This window comes from Chelonia mydas, chromosome 14, assembly GCF_015237465.2.
Source record: "Chelonia mydas isolate rCheMyd1 chromosome 14, rCheMyd1.pri.v2, whole genome shotgun sequence".
NCBI classification, from domain to species: domain Eukaryota; kingdom Metazoa; phylum Chordata; order Testudines; family Cheloniidae; genus Chelonia; species Chelonia mydas.
This window is the reverse complement of record NC_051254.2, coordinates 27,328,147-27,343,689: the sequence shown is the minus strand read 5'-3', so window position 1 is coordinate 27,343,689 and position 15,543 is coordinate 27,328,147. Positions and strand designations below refer to the sequence as shown.

At 52.4% G+C, this 15,543-nt stretch overlaps 2 protein-coding genes and 1 long non-coding RNA gene across 10 annotated transcripts in view; all 3 read right to left on the bottom strand.

The window, feature by feature from the left end:
• Positions 1 to 5,490, bottom strand: part of LOC102936537 (butyrophilin subfamily 1 member A1) — a 35,957-nt gene extending 30,467 nt beyond the window's left edge. The window contains exons 1-3 of one of the 2 annotated variants that reach the window (XM_043528807.1): positions 4,044 to 4,083; positions 3,068 to 3,223; positions 95 to 194 (exon numbers count right to left, since the gene is read on the bottom strand). The gene's annotated coding sequence lies outside the window, so the exon portion shown is untranslated. Of the gene's footprint in view, positions 1 to 94; positions 195 to 3,067 lie in introns of both variants that reach the window. The other variant, XM_043528811.1, reaches the window with a different exon arrangement.
• Positions 5,491 to 6,656: 1,166 nt separating this feature from the next.
• Positions 6,657 to 15,543, bottom strand: part of LOC114021967 (zinc finger protein OZF-like) — a 65,682-nt gene continuing 56,795 nt past the window's right edge. For 3 of the 7 annotated variants that reach the window (XM_043528675.1, XM_043528676.1, XM_037914774.2), the window contains exon 5: positions 6,657 to 8,418. In XM_043528675.1, the coding sequence (XP_043384610.1) occupies positions 6,791 to 8,418 (1,628 nt within the window). In that variant the 3' untranslated portion in view covers positions 6,657 to 6,790. Of the gene's footprint in view, positions 8,917 to 10,150; positions 10,265 to 11,249; positions 11,265 to 15,543 lie in introns of those variants that run through there. The other 4 variants (XM_043528678.1, XM_043528677.1, XM_043528680.1 and 1 more) reach the window with 3 other exon arrangements.
• LOC119567761 lies at positions 12,151 to 14,580 on the bottom strand. Its single transcript, XR_005227763.2, has 3 exons — positions 14,543 to 14,580; positions 12,751 to 12,838; positions 12,151 to 12,200 (listed from the first exon to the last, which is right to left on the bottom strand). It is a non-coding gene; the product is annotated as an uncharacterized LOC119567761 (long non-coding RNA).

Below are 15,543 nucleotides of genomic sequence, written 5' to 3'. Positions count from 1 at the left end.
TGCCCCCTTTGGCGAGCTTCCCTGGGCCCCGCCCCAGCCCCAAGGCCAGCCCTGGGGTGACAGAAGAATCAGGGATGGATCACTGGATGATCACCTGTTCTGTTCATTCTCTCTGGAGCACCTGGCATTGGTCACTGTCAGGATACTGGGCTAGATGGAGCTTTGGTTTGACCCAGTCTGGCCGGTCTTATGTTCTGCAATCAAAGCGGGGAAATCAGAGGGATGGGCAGAATTTTTGCAGGGGCCAAAGCGTGTCCAGAGGAGGCTGAAACAGGGGGAAAAGGGGGCAGATGGGCAAAATCAGGGACAGGGTGCAGGAGGTGAGGTTCAGAAAAGGGGAGATGCCCGGCCAGACAGTAGCACAGGGTGAAACCCCAGGACAGGGAGGTGCCACGAGGATCAAAGTTATCACAAATGGGGTGAGCCATCTGCCGTGGGTGCCAAAATAGGGTATGGGTGGCTTTGAGATCCTGGCTTGTCCAGCCTAGGACCCGCATCACAGCACTGCACAGCCCCACGCCTGCCTACAGCAGCTCTTCTCTGTCTGCAATGACGGACTGATCTGCCAATGGAGCCTTAATTCAGGGAAATATTTTACACACATGCCATAAAACAGATACTCTTCAAGTGTGTTTCTGATGCTTCAATAAATTCCTGCTCAATTTCCATAGGTGCCAAACTTCTGCACAGGGCATCAGAGCAGCTCACCAAATGGCCTTTTCTGCTGTGCTAGATTGCCTGTTTCGGACTCCCTCTCCTGTCACCCACGGGAACTGCAGTTTCAGTCCTTTTAATTTATTAAAAAAATAAAGAAGAAAAGGAGGACTTGTGGCACCTTAGAGACTAACCAATTTATTTGAGCATAAGCTTTCGTGAGCTACAGCTCACTTCATGCATCCGATGAAGTGAGCTGTAGCTCACGAAAGCTTATGCTCAAATAAATTGGTTAGTCTCTAAGGTGCCACAAGTCCTCCTTTTCTTTTTGTGAATACAGACTAACACGGCTGTTACTCTGAAACCTGTCATTAAAAAAATAGTCCCTCACCAAAGGCTCTTAAGCAAAGTAAGCTGTCATGGGATAAGAGGGAAGGTCCTCTCATGGATTGGCAACTGATTGGATAAGAGATGGAAAGGGGGGATACGATAGAGGTCTATAAAATCATGACTGGTGTGGAGAAAGGAAGTATTTTTTCACACAACGCACAGTCAGCCTGTGGAACTCCTTGCCAGAGGATGTTGTGCAGGCCAAGACTATAACAGGATTCAAAAAAGAACTAGATAAGTTCATGGAGGACAGGTCCATCAGTGGCTATTATCCAGGATGGGCAGGGATGGTGTCCCTAGCCTGTGTTTGCCAGAAGCTGGGAATGAGCGACAGGGGATGGATCACTTGATGATTACCTGTTCTATTCATTGCCTCTGGGGCACTTGGCACTGGCCACTGTTGGAAGACAGGATACTGGGCTGGATACTTTGCTCTGACCCAGTCTGGCTGTTCTTATGGTCTTAGTATGATTTTTGTGACAGTGTGTTTGGTGCTGTCAAACACCAAGAGGGCAATGTGATAGCTACCCTCGGGCGATTGCTGGCTAAGTCCAGCTGGGATTTCTCTGTTCCTTTAGCAACCCATCTGCAATGTATGTTTTCCTCTCCATCCATTAGCTAGGAGTTACAGCCAATCCAAATCCTCAGAGTGTTTATCTCTATAGTACAAGGGCTCTCCCTCTATGTTTTATGGGCTGCATTCTGCTCTCAGCTACACCAGCACAAGAACAAGGAGGCTAACTTCTGATATGGATTTACTTCAGATTTACACCGCTGTAAATAGGAAGAAAATTTGACCCTTTCTGCCCAGTGTGTAAATCTCCTCTCAGCAGTGATGGACAGCATGCGGTCTCCAGAATTATCTAGCAGAGAGAACTGTGTTTGTGGAGTGAGATCTGGGCTTGAGTCCAGGGTCCGCTGCTGTGTTAATGTGTATGGAGAACAAGTTGCTTTCCTCAGTTTCCCCATCTTTAAAACACCCTAAGCACCAGAGCATTGGGTATTCTGCACTATACAATGATTCGCACTTGGTTTCTGACCCAATTAACATTTAATTATTTAAATGAAGTGGAATGGCTTTTACAAGAGAGACTGAGAGAAACCCATACAAGAGTCTCCTATAGCTCAGTGGTTGGCTAAGTTCCTTGTAAGCTGCATGGCCATGCAGGTGCTCAAGGAACCCGCCAAGCCGTGACCTGCCGCGGCTGGGGGAGGGGTGCCTCTCCCCCGGCCTCAACCCAGCTCCAGACCTGCTGCGGCCAGGGGTTGGGCGGCACAAATTCAGCCATGGCCCGAACCTGCTGCGGCCGAGGCGCCCCTCCCCCAGCCCCAACCCAGCCCCGGATCTGCCACAGCCAGGGGAGGGGTGCCCACGGACAAGGAAGAGGTGCCTATCCCGTGGCCTTAGCCCCAGAGCTGCTGCGGCGGGGAGAGGTGCCTCTCCCCACAGCCCAGGTGCTGCTGTGGGGAGAGAGGACTAGGGGGAGTCCTCTCTCCCTGCCGTAGCCCCTGAGCACCCTCCTGCACCCCAAACCTCTCATCCCTGGCCCACCCCAGAGCCTGCACCCCAAGCCAGAGCCCTCAAACCCCTGAACCCCAACCCTCTGCCCTAGCCCTGAGCCCCCTCCCACACTCCAAACCCCTCGGCCCCACCCCTACCACAAGCATTTTGTTATGTGCACCGATATGAAGTTGACGTGTCACACATCACCTCCATATTGGTGCACAGAACAAAATTCATTCCACATTAGAGGGAACACTGGGTTGATGCCGTCCCCACCCCTAAGGGGTGGGAACTCCCTGTGCAAATCCGGTCTCTGCTTCAGTTGGAGGCCAGATTCTCAGGTGGGGTAAGCTGGCCTACCCCTTCAGGAGCGTAGCCAGCTAGGGGACTACATCCCACCCGCCCTACTGCGCTCTCAGCCCAAGAGGTGGTGGTTTCCCAGCAGCAGACGGCGCTTTAACAAAGCGCTCGCTGCAGGGACAGGACAGCCCAGATGCCAGATGTGCCCGCTGAACTCACAGTGTAGCTGAGATGCGGCTCTTTGCCCGAACCATAGGCTGCAATGCGGGTGTCGTTGCCTTCTTCTTACCCTTGAAACGTGCTTAAAGGGACAGGGAGATGTTCAAACCGCTGGGCTCACTGCCTTGAATCGCTGCTAGGCTCCCTCCTCTGATCCTGAAAAGGAGTCAGCAGAAAACTGCCCATCGCCCGCTTCCTAACCTGGGCAGGAACGCAGCGCTGCGGCTTCTGCACGGAAGAAGCTCCGGCAGCGGCCGATGGGTGCTCCCTTGCCACACCCAGCAGGAAGCCACTACATCTGGGGGGAATCCCCCGCGGCTCCCCAGTCCCTGCGGGCTCCCTAGCCGCCACAGGCGGGGGTGGGACTCCTGCTCAGCTGGGGGAGGGAGGGAATCAATGTTGCCAGTCAAAGGAAGCCCCAGCTTGAGAACAGCATTGATTAAACAAGTTTTCCAGTGATCCCTCACCAGGCATATGTTGTACACAATATATCAGAACCGTACACAAGCGGTGAACATGGGACACAGGGGGTTAGTCATAAGAGGGATGCAGTGTGGGGTGAGTGGGGCAAAGAGAGTCTCTGTCATCTCAACACAGGACACTGGGGAGGGGGTGATCAGCTGGGCTGTCAGGTTCCTCATCTCCCTCTGGCCTCAGTGATGGGGGTCGGCCTGGCTTCAAGGTTGCCCAGGTCTGTTGACATCCCCGGCTCCCTTCTTGCCTGCGCCCAACCTTGGCATCTCAGCAATAGGGAGATGCTGCCCCTCCCGCATCATTCTTTTTTGGGGTGTCGTTCATGGTTCTTTAGATTTCAGGGGCAGCTTCACAAGAAACTCACTGGCCAAGTCTAGTTGCTCTCTGGCTCTAATGCAGCGAGTTCACAGTTCTCAGCCTCAGCCGTCTGGCTCTGAGGAGCAAACCCAGCAGTTCCCAGCTCTGAGCCCCACCCTTTCTCCTCCTCCGGACAGTACCTCACCTCTCTGCAGGGATCAGGCAGTAACTTCATTCCCCATTTCGGGCTCACTGTGAACGTATCTGCACCATCAGACTTTGTGCTGAGAGATACTGATCACTGTCATTGTTCAAACCACACAAAAAAATCTCATGACAAAGGGTTAGATAAAGATTAAAATAAAATCTAAAAAAGGATGATTCTGGCAAACGATCATTTGTCTTGTGAAGTCATCAATGAATCTGACCTACATTCTGTCAAACTAAACTAATATCAAAGTATGTGACCAAATGGCCTTCACCCACAATCCAGGGTGGGCTATAAAACACTGTCATGTTCACAAAGTGAAATCTCAGAGAATCGTTTAAGACTCAAAATCAAGAAAATAAATTTACCCATTTTCTTCTGAAGCGACTAAACCGGCTTCATTTCTTGCCTCATTATTTGATTGTATTAGTTGCAAAAGTTTTAGTGTGAATATAATAAAAGAAAGAGAAAGAAAGACAAAAAAAATTCTCATCTACAAATCATCTGAACTAGCCTAGCAAAAGCCAGGAAGCAATTTTACCAATAGATGGAAATTTTACAGGGCTATAAGATCTGAAAGGTCAAACTGTGCTTTAAGGTTCATTGGGAGTTCCCTGCCCACGCCAGGTCTGTGACACTTTCTTCTCCAGCCCTCCAAGGTCTGACTTAGGATCATAGACATCAAAACTGTGATTCCTAAGCGTGGAGAGCCAGGGACACAGTGGTAAGTGACACCTTAGGAGGTAGAGGGGTAGAATGGGGACAGGATAAAACTCTGCACTGCTGAGGCAGAGGCTGCTGTGTCGAGAGTGGAGTGCGACAGTGATGGGGGAAGGAGGGAATCCCTCAGACTCACCCTATCGCCCCGAAATAGCACAGAAGCTAAAACACCACATTTTACTGTCCCTGCTCTCCATTTTTTAGCATCTGGTGCATAAGGGAGAAAATGTACAAACATGAAATGCACGGCCTGGAGTAATGTGAGATTATCTGGGAATGAGACAATCAGGCCTCAAAGGGAAACTAAGGAACTAATGATCACTCTGTGAATGGGAGGGGGTCAGAACAGATAAGTAAGGGTATGATTTTATTACATAGGTCACAGAATCTGTGACTTCCAGAGACCTCTGTGACTTCAGCCCATGGCAACTTGGAGCTGCGGGGTCCCCTCACCACCTGTGGCAGCCAAGAGCTACCCCCTGGAGCTCTGAGCTGCTGCAGGCCGAGAGAGTACCCCACAGGTGGCCCCCAGCGCTCTGAGTTGCCACGGGCGATGGGGCCCGGCATCTCCCAGCTGCCATGGGCGTCAAGGGGCCCCCAGAGCTCTGAACCACAGGGGGTGGGGAGCCCCCAGAGCAGCAGTCAGAGCCCCCACAGCTGCCCAGCCACCAGGGGACCCAGAGCCCCAGCAGCAATAGGTGCTGGAGCCTTCTCCTTCCCCATTTTGTCACGGAGATTATCAGTAAAAGTCACAGACAGGTCACAGGCTTCCATGAATTTTTCTTTATTGCCCGTGACCTGTCCACAACCTTTACTAAAAATATCCATGACAAATCTCAGCCTTGCACATAAGATGCTCAGGGAGAGTTTACAGTAGAAAAACTGGTGCAGGGTCACAGAGATGCGCTGGCTAATCCTGACCATGTTTCCTACCATAGACATGCTCAGAGGCTGATGCAGCAGAGGCAGAAGTGGGATCTCCAGGCCTCCCACAAAAGGCCCTGTGGGAATCACCCCCCTCAGTGGTGCTGTCTGAATGCAGAGGGGGCAGGGAGAAGGGGCAGAGGGGGTGAGTGATGAGAGGCAGCATGTCTCTGCCTCGTGCTCTCCCTCTCCTCTTATCCCATGATCCCCAAACACTCGATAGCCCCAGCACCCAGCTCTCCCTGCTTCCCAGCTCCCCCAGCCCCAACCATTCAACACCCAGTGTCCTCCCCATTACCCATTGGCCTGGTTCCTTAATGGTTGATTCCCCAGAGCCCAGCACCCTGGAGGATGAGGGGAGGGGAGGAGTACCAGCCCCAAGGGACACTCCCCCTGCAGTTCCCCCCTGTAGCTCCAGTTAAGTGGGGAGCCCAGCCCAGGGACTGGTGGAAGATGGGGGATGGGGACAGGGTCTAGAGTGAAGGTGGGGCCTGGCACAAGTGTCCTTCTCCTCATCTCCATGGCAGAGGGATCCCGGCTGGGAAGGTGGGGGGGTGGGGGGGGGGGGGTGGGGAGACTTCAGCCAGGCAGAGGGAGCAGCTGGAGGAGTTTCTTTCTCTCCATTCCCCCACCTATGGCTCATCAGCTCCGCTGCCAGGACTTCAGGAGGGGCTGATGGGGGCTTCTCCTCCTCTGCCTGGGGTTTGCTTAGACCAGGCAGAGCCAGAGGGTCACTGACCAGCAAATGCTCGGCTACTGCTTTATCCTCATTCCTGCAATGGGCAGCTGGATAATTGGGAGCCAAATGGCCCTGATGTGTGTGGGAACAAGGGAATGGATTTTTCACTATGGTCACACTTTATCAAGGCACTGTTTCTATGTTGTGCAGAGGAGTCTCTGACGTACAGTATGGAGTTAGTTCCTCTTGGCATCTTTTCCACAATGAGGACATCTCAGAGGTTTCTACCCTATGGAGATTTGTGAATGCCTGATACTCCGGGAGCACCAAATGAAGCTTCCCCCACATTCGAGGTCTCGCTGTTGTGTGGATCACTGATGTGTGAAGTCAAATTGAATCTTTTCCTGCAGTCAAGCTGTTTCTAGGGTCTCTCACTCTTGTGGATGCTCTCATGTTTGGTAAGCTCTGAACTCTTATTGAAGCTTTCTGCACAATCAAGGTGTTTCGAAGGTCTCTCTCCCGTGTGGATTTTCCCATGTTTACTAAGGTGTGAACGCTGACTAAAACTTTTCCCACAGTCCAAGCATGTATGGGGTTTCTCTCCTGTGTGGGTTTTCTGATGGATATTAAGGGCTGATTTCACACTGAAACTTTTCCCACACTCAAGGCATTTATAGGGTCTTTCTCCTGTGTGAGTTCTCCTATGTTTAGTAAGGGCTGAACTTGCGATAAAACCTTTCCCACACTCAAGGCATCCATAGGGTCTCTCTCCTGTGTGGGTTCTCTGATGTGTAATCAGCGTTGAACTCTGACTAAAACCTTTCCCACACTCAAGGCATTTGTAAGGTCTCTCTCCTGTGTGGATTTGCTGATGTGTAATAAGCTTTGAGTTCTGAATAAAACTTTCCCCACACTCACAGCATTTAAAGGGTCTCTCTCCTGTGTGCACTCTCTGGTGTATAATAAGTTGTGAGGTCTGAATAAAACTTTTCCCACAGTCCAAGCATTTATGGGGTTTCTCTTCCATGTGAGTTCTCTCATGTCTAATAAGGGCTGATCGCTCATTGAAAACTTTCTCACAGTCAAGGCATTTATAGGGTCTTTCTCCTGTGTGGATTCTCCCATGTTTAATAAGGTATGAACGCTGACTGAAGGTTTTCCCACAGTCCAGGCATTTATATGGTCTCTCTACCGTGTGGGTTCTCCCATGTTTAATAAGGTAGGAGATCTGACTAAAAGTTTTCCCACAGTCCAAGCATTTATGGGGTTTCTCTCCTGTGTGGGTTTTCTGATGTATATTAAGGGCTGATTTCACACTGAAACTTTTCCCACACTCAAGACATTTATAGGGTCTTTCTCCCGTGTGGATTCTTCCATGTTTAGTAAGGGATGAACTTTCAATAAAACCTTTCCCACATTCAAGGCATTTATAGGGTCTTTCTCCCGTGTGTATTCTCCTATGTTTAATGAGGGATCGATTTTCCGTAAAATTTTTCTCACACTCAAGGCATTTATAGGCTCTTTCTCCTGTATGGATTCGCCCATGTCGAATAAGGGATGAACTTTCCATAAAACTTTTTCCACACTCAAGGCATTTATAAGGTCTTTCTCCTGTGTGGGTTCGCTGATGTGTAATAAGCTTTGAGCTCTGACTAAAACTTTTCCCACACTCAAGGCATTTATACGGTCTGTCTCCTGTGTGCACTCTCTGGTGTATAATGAGTTGTGACTTCTGAATGAAGCTTTTCCCACAGTCCAAGCATTTATGGGGTTTCTCTCCTGTGTGGATTCTCTGATGATTATTAAGTTTTGTTCTGTCAACAAAACTTTGCCCACAATTGAGGCATTTATAAGGTTTGTCACCTGTATGGATTCTCTGATGCTTAATAAGGTGTGAGCGCTGACTAAAAGTTTTCCCACAGTAAAGGCATTTATACGGTCTCTCCCCCGTGTGGATTCTCCTATGTTCAATAAGGTATGAGTTCTGACCAAAAGTTTTCCCACAGTCCAAGCATTTATGGGGTTTCTCTCCCGTGTGGGTTTTCTGATGTGTATTAAAGGTTGATTTCACACTGAAACTTTTCCCACACTCAGGGCATTTATATGGTCTTTCTCCTCTGTGGATTCTTTCATGTTTAGTAAGGGATGAACTTTCAATAAAACCTTTCCCACACTCGATGCATTTATAGGGTCTCTCTCCCTTGTGGATTCGCCCATGTTGAATAAGGGATGAACTTTTGCTAAAACTTTCCCCACAGTCAAGACAATTGTAGGGTTTCTCTTTATTGTGACTTGTCTGCTGGTCTGTGGTTTCCTTGGGATCCTTACATCCTCCGCCATGTTGAATGGATTCATCCAGTTTCTTCCCAGGATAGTTTCCCAGCTGCATCTCTGATCTGTCTCCATCTTCCCAGGCATTTCTCTGCTCCAAGCACTGGGAAAAATTCCCTTCGGCTCTTCTCAAAAACATCTCCTGTCGTTCCACTTGCTCAGGCCCTTCCTGATGCGGATTCTCCTCCTTGTTCTCACTCACTGTCCTATCACCTGCTGGGAGAGAGAGAATCCAGAAAGGAGTCACTGCTTGTGCCGGGGAGAAAGGACAGAAAGAGGAATAGCAAAGAGGGAAAACACAACACAGTGACTGTTGGGGAGATGGAGACATGGGGTGGGATGTGGAGGCAGAATCCAAACACTCCCAGGGAAGCAAAGTCAGGGAGGAAATTCCCGACAGCTAACAGGGTGGGTGGGAAGCTCTGACTGATATTTGCCTTGATGATAGGACACCTGCCTGTGTTCCCTGTAAGCTGCGGGCACAGCATGTGTTCAGGTGCTCCTCCCCACAGGTTGCTCCATCCTGCAGATGCTCCCAGGGTCCTCCTGCTGGCTGTGCAGAGCGGGGGTGGGAGGGTGCTGATGTCAGGGTGTCCACCTGCCCCGGTACCCCGTCTCCGCAGAGCAGGGCAGGGGGGACAGCCTGGCTCAGGAGGACTCGGAGCTGAAAAGGTCTGAATGGTGGTGCCTTTCTTAAAGAGACAATGCACTGTTTCTGAGATTTCCCCAGCAGCCACCTCACTCTGTCTGTCTGTCTGTCTCTCTCTCTCCCTCTCACACACACACTCACTCTCCCCTACCCGTGTACCACATCTCCACAGAGCTGGGGAAGGTAGACAACAGGGCTCAAGAGAGCGTACAGTGAGTGTCTTAAACAGACAGCGAACTGCTTTCCCCAGCAGCCAGCACACACACTGTCTCTGTGTCACACACACACACACACACACACACACAGTCTCTGTGTGACACTCTCCTCTCAACACCTACTTGTATTATTGTTGATGTTACTTCTTGGTACTTCTTGCAATCACATATATTCTCTGTAATTTTATTCTTTCAAAGTGTGTTATTTTAGTGTTTTGACTGTCCATGCGTTTCATAATTTTTATTTCTTTTACACTTAAATTTAATTCTTTGAGTAGTGAGTTCTAAAATGCCTAACCTGTCCTGGCTGGAATAATTATCCCTATGGTAACTTTTAAAAAATATATATCATATCTAGGTTTTTTGTTTCTACTGGTGGTGCACATAGGCACATATCTCGGTGCACATAAAATGTATTCCGCACATGGATTGAAAAAATTAGAGGGAACATTGCATGCTGACTGAAGCCCTGACCTGGGTGAGATGGGGCAGAACTGAGGGCTCTCGCTCACAGCACATTTTGGGAGTCCCAGCTTTTTCCTTCACTCTCCAGACAGTTTCTCTGTCAGTTTCCCTGACTGCTCACCTGTCCGGGTGCCTCTCGGGCTCTCCCTTTCCTTGGCGGTCTGGAGATCCGGGTCCCACGGCTCTTCCCCTTGTTCCAGCCGGGTGATCAGGTCAGGTTTGGGAATGGGGAATCCTGCGCAGGGGGTGAAATCAGGCAACGTCAGGGTGCTTGGAGTCTTGGTAGAGTATCTGACACAAGGAACCTGTGTTCCCTGTAAGCTGCGTGCTGGAGCGGCCACCCAGGAGTGACTGAAGTGCCACAGTTGATTAGGCTCCAGAGCCACTCGCATCCAGCAGGCAGCGGGGATTGAGGTGCCCTCCCTCCCCCGCCACCCCACAATGCAGCCCTCTGCCTTGGAGCCCTTGTGGCTCCTGGGACCCTCCTGCTGGCTGTGCAGAGTGGGGGCCGGGGGGTGCTGATGTCAGGGTACCCCTTCCCCCCATCCTTGTACCCCAGCACAGGAGACGGAACAGCCTCGCTCAGCCCTGTGAGCAGGACAGGGTCTGAGGTCTGAACCCCCCACACAGAGTCTGCTTCCCCAGCACCCAGCAAACACAATCTCTGCCTGTCTACACACACACACTCAGAGTCTGTGCCTCTCCACACACACACACACACACACACACACACAGAATCTGTATCTCTACATATACACACATACAAACACACACAGAGTGTCTCCACACACAAAGAGTCTGTGTCCCCCCCCCCACACAGAGTGTCTCCACACACAAAGAGTCTGTGTCCCCCCCCACACACAGAGTGTCTACACACACACACACAGACAGAGTGTCTCTACACACACAGGGTCTATGTGGCTCCACGCACGCGCACACAGAGTCGGTGTGTCTCCACGTGCGCACACAGGGTGTGTGTCTGCACCCACGTGCGCGTGCGCACACACACACACAGAGTCTGTGTCTCTCTACATGCGCACACACACACACTGTCTACACACACACAGTCTGTGTGTTTCCACACACACACACACACACAGTCGGTGTGTCCCTACAAACATGCACAGTGTCTCCACAAACACACACACACACTGTGCCTCCACACATGCACACCAAGTCCGTGTGTCTCTCCACACACAAACACAGTCTTTTACACTCACCTCCCAATACATACTTGTGTTATTGTTGTTTATTACTTCAGATTTCCTGCAATGCACATATATTATCTGTAAATTTATTCTTTCAAAGCGTGTTATTTTAGTGTTCTGACTGGTCTATGCATTTCATAATTTTTATTTCTCTCTTACATTTAAATTTAATTCGTTGAGTTGTTAGTTCTAAAATATCTAACCTGTCCTGGCTGGAGTAATTATCCCAATTGTAACTTTTGAAAAATATATATTATATCTAGGTTTTTTGATTCTACTGGTGGCGCACATCCGCACATAACAAAATTTATTCTGCACACGGATGGAAAAAATTAGAGGGAACATTGCAAGGAACATTCCCTGAGTTTAAACTGACCCGACATGGGATTGTGGTAACTCAGACTTCTTGGGAGAAGCAGATATCCTGGGGTGGGGGTGTTGTTACACCCTCACTAGGCGTCTCAGGATAGGTGTACTCTCAGGGACTTGCTTTCACACACAGCTCAGGTGTTCAACTCCTGTCTATTTCCAAGCCTACAGAACCTAGAACCCTCCCCACAGATGGAGCAAGGAGAACGGTGTGTGAAGGAGAAATAATACAGAGAGGGCAATACCCTACTTCTGACCCCTTGACAGCTGGTAAAACAGGGATGAATTAGCATGTCCATTAGGTGTCTGAATCCCCTGTTTCCTTGAATGGGGTATAGAGATCTCACCCTGGAGCTGTGGACTACGCGATCCTCCTCCTCCAATCTAACTGACCAGGGAAGAACCTGACCAGATTCAGACACGCAGACTGCATGGCTTCCATTAGCTGAGGCACAGGAATCCCTTACCCAGCGAGGTCACCGTCTCATAGTTCTCCTGCATGACGTCCCTGTAGAGGGCTCTCTGAGCGGGGTCCAGCAGAGCCCCCTGCCCCTGGGTGAAATACACAGCCACCTCCTCGAAGGTCACCGGCATCTGAAACAGCAAGTCTCCCCCATTCAGCGCCTGCTACCCCAGCGACAATCCCACTAGTGATGGGAGAGGAGGCCCAGAGGAGCAGAATCCCACCCCCACTCTGCTCAGAGCAGCCAGGAGGCTTCAGGGGATGCAGAGGTGAGAGCTCCTTGTCTCCCCAGCACACGGAGCAGGGCAGGGTCTTCTCATTTCCCACCCGCGTGCCAGCCACAGGCTGATACGGGAAGCAGAGCTCTGAGCCTGGGGCAGGGAGAGGAATCCCGACAGCTTCCCTTCATATATTTCACAGCAGCCTCTGGCCAGTTGGGTCAGGCTCCAGCACTGGGAGTCTGGTCAGTTTTCCCAGCCCTGCCCAGGGGGGTGTTTCCTGGTTCAGAAATGGGGGGATGTTCCCGTCCTCACCAATGGGCCTGTTCAGAAAATCAGGCTCCAAGTTGAATGTGTCCCAGGAGGATTATCACACCCTGTCCCCTCCCTGACTCCCCATGGGGGTTTCCTACCCCTCCCCCTCCACAGCAAACCCCCCTGCAGCTCCCTGAAAATCCCCTACCTGAGCTGGCTCCATCACAGCCATTTCCCTTCCCTGTCCCCTGGAAGAAGGGATGATCTGGAGTGAAAAGTGGACGTGATTCCTCAGCCTGTTGGGGAGAGACAGACAATGGGGGAGGTTTCAGAAGGGGCTTGAGTCCATGTCACGCCCCAATTCCCCCCAGGCTCCCTCCCTGCAGACAGATGCTCTGGGCTTTGCCACGCTGGGAAAGCCCTCAGTCACTTTATTACAACACAGACCCGGCCCCTCCCACCAGCACTGAACCCCTGAGACACTTTTAAATGCCCCCAGGGCCAGAGTCTCAGAGAAATACTAGAAAAGAGCAGAATCAAAGGAACCATGTGAGAGATTCCCCCGATGATCCCCTGATGAGGGCAGCGCGTCCAGGTCGTCCCCTTGTTCCTAGGAGAGTCAGTCTCGCGGTGTCTCTGAGGACAGCAGCTCTGGAACCCCCAGACCCATGGGGAGCCCCTCCCTCTTCGGTACAAACTCACCAGAAGGTCCCTGAAAGGGGCCCTTTGTGCAGAGTCACTGTCCTGCCCGGCCCCAGCCCTGTCCCCATCACCTGAAGGTCTCTGGCTCAGGAGCTGGTGTCAGAAGAGCCTGGGGTTGCCCCAGGGGGCTAGTTCCAGGTCCAGCAAAAGTCCCCACCCGGCCTGGGCCCAGAGAGGGGGGTTAATGAAGGTCTGTTCCTGGCACAGACCCAGCTGTGGAGCAGCAGTTTCACAGTCTGGGCTCTCAGGCAGAGGAGGCAGCAGTGTCTGACCCAGGCAGCTCAATTTAAGGGCTCTGACATCAGGAGCAGAGAGACACACGCACCAGCCTCCTCCTCTCCCTGAGCAATAACCGGAGCCTTCTGGTGGCAGCAGCTAATGACTGAGCGTCCCTGTCCTGCCCCAGCAGCCCCCAGGGACAGGCAGGCAGAGGCTGATCCCATGGGCCCATCCGCACTCACCCCCTGCCAGAGCCAGCAGTGACTCTGGTCTCACACCTGTGTGGCTGAGATCTGAATCCTGCCCGGAAATCAGACCAGGGCCCTGGGCAGCCCCGAACCCTCAGGAGACAGATCCCAAAATCATGAGTGTGTCTGAAAATAATACACTGGGAGCAGGGCATGTGGGTGCGGGGGGCTGGATATTTGCCTCGTAGCTTCTGAGCCCTAAGGCAGAAGCCTCCACTTACCCCCAAAGCATCATGGACTAGTTGCAGTAATAGATTTCCCCTCTGGCTGCGGTGTGGGGCAGCCCCTCTCCCTCTCCTGCCCCATGGGGTGGGGGAGCTGCCTTTGTATCTCTTCCTCTCATTCTCCCCGACCCCTACCCGGTTTCTCCCCCTTCCCCAGTCTGCTCTTGCTCTCAAAGTCTCCCCCGAGCCCCCCCACCCCACATCCCCCCTTTTCCTTCGCTGTGCCTCCCACTCAGAGTTTCCTTCCATTGCAGCCCTGTTCCCATCCGTCCCATAAGTCTCCCCTCATTCTCCTGCATCGCCCCATCCCCCTTCAGCGCACCCCCGCCCACATCCCATCCCATCCTGCCCCCTAAATGCCCCCTTACCCTCACACACCCCCTCCCCCGGGCCCTCTTCAGCACCCTCCCGTGTGTCTGTCCCAGTCCCAGCCCCACCCCCAGCGCGGCCCGGGCTGGCTCCCCCCGCCCCGCACACACCGGGGGCTGGCGGCAGCTTTCCCGGGCTGGGGCAGGGAATCGCAGCCAGCTCCGCGGGGAGCAGCCCGGGGCCAAACCCGCCCCTGCAGCCCGGGGGTGACGGGGGGGGGGGGGCGGGTCTCTCTTACCTTCCCTCCGAGCGGGGCCCCACGGGGCAGGGGCAGGGGCCGGGCCGGGAAGGGGCCCTGGCCGGGCTGGGGGCTCTGCCCTGGGAGAGGCTCCCGGGGAGCAGCGGGCAGGGCCCGGCTGGAGATTCCCCTCTCCCGGCTGCAGCCCGGGCTCCGGGCTCCCAGCACCAGCCGCCGGAGTCGGGGACCTCGCCGGGAGCCAGAGTCCCCGCAGCGGCTGCGAGTCACTTCCTGCGGCCGGGCCTGAGCCCCGCGATCCTCCCCCCAGAGCCGCCCCCCCAGCTGCTCCTGGGTCCTAGCGATATCCCACGCTCTGCACTTCGCCTCTCTGCGTCCGGCTTCTGTTGACTCATAGACTTTACAGTCAGAAGGACCCATCAGGATCATCTAGCCCAGGGGTTCTCATGACCAAATTTTTGGTGGCCTCAGAGTGTTGCCAGCAGCTCCCGCTGGTGGCCGCTCTGACACTTTTCCCTATAATACTTCATTAACTTGTGGAAAAACCAATAAATATGCACAGAGGTAAGCAGAGGAATGGTCCCGATATGGTGGAGAACTTTCCTGGCTTATACCAATCAAATAGCAGAAGGATCTGAGTCCTTGCTCCCACTCCCTTCACCCAGAGGCCTGCCTGCCCCCCAGGACTCCCCTTCCACTCTAGTCCCTGAAACCCGGACAAGGCTGGGCCCAGGATTTGTGAGGGGCTCGATCCCCAATTTTCTTGTGATCACTCAGGACAGGGGCTAGGGCATCCCCACTCCAGGGTGCTCTCCCCACTCTGGATGCTTCCCTGACCATTGCATAGAGTTTAGCACAAATACAATATATTAAATAGCAATGAATTAAAACAAATTAAGGGGAAAAATGGGAAAGGTTAAAGGAAAAACCATCACCCCGCTCTGTGGGATGAACCACAAACAGGCATTTCTGAAATGTAAGGAAAATTCACAGTCTGTTCCTCACACGCCCCACTCCCAGGCCTCCTGCCCAGGCCCTGGCTG